The 5,207-nt window shown below is 54.4% G+C and overlaps 1 protein-coding gene across 1 annotated transcript in view; it reads right to left on the bottom strand.

Moving 5' to 3' along the window:
• ZNF185 (zinc finger protein 185 (LIM domain)) overlaps window positions 1–4,555 on the bottom strand; it is a 24,105-nt gene extending 19,550 nt beyond the window's left edge. Inside the window, exons 1-5 of the mRNA XM_010145679.1 lie at window positions 4,534–4,555; window positions 3,476–3,614; window positions 1,026–1,064; window positions 502–567; window positions 322–419 (exon numbers count right to left, since the gene is read on the bottom strand). Of these exons, the coding sequence (XP_010143981.1) occupies window positions 322–419; window positions 502–567; window positions 1,026–1,064; window positions 3,476–3,614; window positions 4,534–4,555 (364 nt within the window). The remainder of the gene's footprint in view (window positions 1–321; window positions 420–501; window positions 568–1,025; window positions 1,065–3,475; window positions 3,615–4,533) is intronic.
• Between the last annotated feature and the right edge of the window lie 652 nt (window positions 4,556–5,207).

The raw sequence follows: 5,207 nt of genomic DNA, 5'->3' as shown, positions 1-5,207 counted from the left end.
GGCCTGGGCTGGGTCCTTTCACGGTGGTGCTGCAGACAGAACAAATCACACCCATTAACGCGACCCTCCTGAGCTCTCGCCCTTTGGCATCCTGGTCGCCGGGTCAGCTCATGCTCCACATGATGGAGGAGAAGGGGGTGACCCCAAAGATCCGCTCTCTGGATCCAGGGAACACTACGGCACTGAAGGGCAGCGCTTGCCACCTTCTCACAGCCTCAGACCAGGGCTCGAAGCCTGCTGGGATCCCCAGACCCACGAGTGCTCTGGCAGCCAGCTGCCATCCCACGCTCTGCTGAGGAAAACCCCGAGCTGGATCCTCACCTTGCTGCTGTGTCTGCTGGGAGGGGCTGTTAAAGGAACAGCCGCGTCCCCCAGCATCTAGCAGGGACTGAGTGGAGCTCAGTGGCAGCCCACAGGCACTGGCCAACAGAAGAGGAGGACCAGAAATAAACACAATACTTCAAAGCTCATTTTCACAAGGAAGAGAAAGACACACTGTACCTTTTCTGTGCGTCACCAGACGATGAAGAGTCTGAGGTCTTATCAATGGTTCTGGTGAACACCCCTCTGGGGAGAAAAGAGATGAGTTCAGCTTTTTGCTGGACAGAGTTTGGAACTAAAATCAAGAGACCTGCAGCCACTCCTTGGCCTAACAGTGACTGTGTGTCCCATCAGGAGGAAGGTGCTGGCTCAGGACACCGAGACTTGGAAGGTCCTTCCTTGGCAGAACAGTCCCACCTTCCCACCCCCCGGGCCTTGGACAACAGGGTAGAATCGGCTCGCGCAGAGGCTTGGGCACGGTGTCACAGGCACGTGTGTGATCATACAGAGGAGACCTGATTTTCTGCCAACGTCACCACCAAACCACCCGTTCCACAGCATACTCAGGGCTGTCTCCTCACCACGGCATTGTGATGTTTCCAACCAAGAGGAGAACCCAAGAGACAGTCATATTTTTCATGCTTGTTGCTCCTGACCTACTTCTCCTTCCCCTGCAGCCCAAACACACGCCGCTCTGTACCAACCTGATGAGGTAACCGGGCTGAGGCTTGGGGGCAGGCGACCTGCGCAAAGAGCAGACGTTAGCGAGGAGGGAAACACAGGGAGGAACAGCGGCAGCAGCACGGGGCCATCAAGGCAAAAGTCCTGATGAACAGGCCTTGAGCGACACCTCGGCCGCTGCCCCACAATGAACCTGGGAAGAATCCTTTAACAATGGATAATCTTCAGAACAAGCGCTAGGGGAGATTTTTTTATAAGAAGAGTGAATTTGGGGGTTAGCCAGTTGAAGTGAGCCGTGCTGGCAGTGTCCCCAGATGGACGGCACAGAGCAGGGAAGAGGTTATAGTAGCGATCCTGGTTGTTTTACTGCAGGAAAAGGTCAGCTTCTCGCTAACATTCTGGGCAGGGAGTGCGGCATAGCTCCCCCGAGGGACAGGGAAGGGACCCCGTCAGCTGGGGAGCTGGTTCCTTGCACTGGGGCAGGAGGAAGCAGGTTTCAGGGATGCTTCAAGCTGTCTTCCTGAGAGCAACATGGGGACCAGGATGGGCCTCAAGGACCTGGTTCCCATCAAAGGAGCTCAGACAGGCTCCCCTCACCTCTGCCCAGACACCACCCTCTCTTTTCCTGCCTGTCCAGGTGCCCTCAGGACCACAAGATAATTCTGTAAGAAAGCTCAGCAGGTCTCTGGTCTCACCTCCTGCTCCAAGCAGGGGCAGCCATGAGGTCAGAGCTTAGCAGGAGGGCAGCTTCACACTGCCCACCCCCAGGTGCTGGAGGGGCTGCCCAGCTCTCATTTATCTGATTGTCTTCACAGCCACAGAAACACAAACTCACTGCAGGCTCAGCCGAGCTCCGGAGCTCTCCAGATGGGGTAAGCTGGAGGACAAGCACTGAGCACAGCCCCAAGCTCTGGTCACTGCAGTGTCCTCAGAGCAAGCAAAAGAGGTGCAGCCCCACCTCAGCCTCCCTGCCTGGCTGTTCCCTGAGCACCAAGCTTTGAACGAGGGCTGCAGGGAAGTGGAGGAGATGTCCAGCTCGGCATAGGAATGCCTGTCCTCACTGTGAGGCACGAACAGATCCTGAGTGTCCTGAGCTCCTGTCACTCATCCTCCGTCAACTTCAGGCCCTCACACGTTTCTGCGAAGGTGCCCCTTCAGATGCCACACTGCCAATGTCACAAACGTCCCATTTTCACTTATGCTGTGCCTCATGAAGCACTACCTGGCAGAGGGAGGCAGCAACAGGTAGGGCACGGCAGGGAAACCATTCTAACTGCCACGAGAAGTGATAAGAGCTGGCACAGAAAAAGGGAGAGGAAGCAGGAAACTGCTCGTGGGAGAGGGCAGTGCCCTTCCAGCAGCAGCACTGCAGCTAGCAAGGGGCTCTCACGGGGGACTGAGCCCTTTCCAACTAGTCCTATGAGCTCCTGGGTTCCTGAAGAGTCCTCCTGCTTCGGCCCTGAAGCAAATCCAGCTCCCGCAGAGGGTTTCACTTGCTCTGAGGAGCCCCCAGGAGCAGACAGTGGTTGCACCAGCCCAGGAGTTGATGTGCACCATGATTTAACCTTGTGGGATCATGGGCTTGAAGGCCATCATTCGTCTGCATTAAAGACATCGATCTGCTCCATCCATCCAGGCCTTGCAGGAGATCAGCCATGCTCTCCCCAGGGTGACAGCTGTAAGGCATTACACTACACAAGGCAGGACCTCCTCAAGGACGGTATTTTTCAGCACAGTCGCAGCAGTGAGTAGGTATGAGGAGGTGAAGAGCGAGCAGGTGTTTGTGAAGGACCAGGGAAAGCAAGCACTGACCCCATGAGATAACACAGGAGGGAAGCAACACGATGGGTCCCCAGAATTACCTGTTGCTTTGAGGAGCAGGAGGTGTTGAGGCTGGGGATCCTCCACTGGCCCGTCCAGACCTGGGTAAGGAGAAAACACAATGATGTAATTAACTTCTGCTCTGGCTGAACACGGCCAGATGTTTTCGGAGAGAGTTGCTAAGGGAAGAGCAATCTGGGCTTGGTTTTGTTCTAAAGAGGAGCTGGTGCAGCTGGAGGTGTTGCCTGGAACAGGGTGACAGTGTGACACAGCCCTGTGAGCCGCAGGGGAGGTGCAGACCTGGATGGTTTGTCGCTTCAACTCCCTCCATCAAGGTCTGCCCCTTTGATTGTCACTCCAGAGATGGTGAAGCACAATCGGGCTCAAAAGAACTTTGGCCTTCTCCTGGGACTCCAGATCTGTTCATGCTGCTGGATTGCCAGCTCCCAGGAAAGGCCGTTGCTCAGAGCCTGCATCTATCAAAAAAAAAAGCGGAGCACTGCTCCCCTTTGGCAGTGTCACCTCCTGGCACCGTGGGGACCCCCAAACATGCACCACACATACTGCTTCTGCAGACTGGAGAACATGGACTCACGGGAGGCTGCTGAGGGACAGAGAAGGGAGAAGAGGGGCATTCCTCCTCCACACTCACAGTGGGCTGCTGCTCTTCTCATCCTCAGAGTCCGAGTTATGGTGGTGGATCCAGCTCTTATCTCCTTTCAGGGTGGTGCGAACCTTCATCTGCCTAATGATCCTTCTGCGGTCTTCCTCCGTGGGTGGAATGACTCCTCCTAGGAGAGGCAGAGGGGAGGAAGGAGAGAGGATGAGGGTTGCTGAGAGAGGGCAAGAATTGGCAGTGCCAGCAGGTGAGCTGGGGAAAACCCCGGAGAGTGGGAGCACGGGTCTCCCTTCAGTCCCAGTCAAACACCGAACGAGTCTTTTGATGCTTCTGCAACCGGGTGCTGAAAAGTGCAGGTTACTGGGGAGGAGCGTTAAAACCAGAAGTACTGGGAGAGGGCAGGGAAGGAGACAGGGAACAGCCTGTCACAGGGAAAACGTGCAGGCGGCTGACGTGAAGGGCTTCAGTCACGGTCCCGCTGGGCTGCAGCTGGATATTATAAAATAATAATAATGATGGTAACAAAGGCGTTTTAACTGGGGAATTCCCCATCCATCAACGTCTTCTGAGGGAAAGCGTAAGATGAAGGCGAGAAAAGGAAGTCTCCCTTTCTAGATATTTCTGACTCTCTCCTTTGCCAGTTTGGAGAGGACTGGTACCGGCCGAAGCCATGGAGTCTGCTCTCCTTGTCACACTTGGACCGTGACAGCCTGAGGGTTTAGAGACACCAACAAGCTCCTGCGGCTTTACACCTTCTTATCAGCCCCCTGCCTGCACGCTCAGCCTGTGGCAGACATCGAAGCACTCAACTTCACTACCAGGACAGGAGGCTCAGCTAACGCCTCGTGCTCAGAAACGGTCGTCAGTGAGCAGCAGGAAATGGATCCATCTCCGACACACGGGGACGTGCTTCAAGCATGCGTTTCGTAGCGGGGGGGGGCGGGATTTCTATTTTTTCTTTAAACAACTGGATCGTCTCTAAGGAAAACACAGCACTAGGATTTTTTTTCCCCACACCCCTTTGATATTAAGCCCTTATGAGGAGCTTATCAACAATAAAGGCAGTTTTCTCGCTGCTGGATGGGTATTACCTTTGCTGATACCCAGGGACATCATGGCTCTCAGGAGCACCTTCCTCTTCAGTTACTGTCTGAAGCCCCTGGAAGAAATGAAAGAGGGAAGGAGCAGGTTAGTCGTTCTGATTCCAAGAACTCTGAAGTTACGTGGAAGGAGAGAATCCACCAGTGTCACAGCCACGGGGCTGATATCTGCTATTCCCCCAAGACACAGCAGGGAGAATGTCTCCCTGCCCATCTCAGAAGCAAATCTAACTGACCCTGCTATCGAGAGAGAAATGAAAGCTGTAGCTTTGCCCTAGACATCCACCACAAGCCTCTCGGTACTTGAGTATCTTCATGGCAAAGGTGGGAGAGGTGGCTGTAGTCTGCAGGGTCACAGTTGACACCCAGGTTGTCACTAGAGCCATCCCTTCCCTCCAGCCTTAGAGTTAGAAGAGGAGCTCTGCTGGGCTGGTCACATCTCTCGTTCTCTCGTTATTATTGCCTGACAGAAAATGCTGCTGCTGAGTGAGCAGGAACGTCTCGGTGACAGAAGGACAGACAGGTAGTCACAAGTCTCTCTGCTTTAGAACCAAGCAGAGCTGCTCAGGAATACGGATCTTCTCCCAAGGATTCACGACAAACATAAAATCTGAGACAAAAACCCCCACCCTTTTAAATGAAAATCCCTGTTCCCTCCCTGTTTA

This window comes from Buceros rhinoceros, unplaced genomic scaffold (assembly GCF_000710305.1).
Source record: "Buceros rhinoceros silvestris isolate BGI_N320 unplaced genomic scaffold, ASM71030v1 scaffold6181, whole genome shotgun sequence".
In the NCBI taxonomy this organism is placed as follows: domain Eukaryota; kingdom Metazoa; phylum Chordata; class Aves; order Bucerotiformes; family Bucerotidae; genus Buceros; species Buceros rhinoceros.
This window is presented reverse-complemented; position numbering and strand designations above follow the sequence as displayed.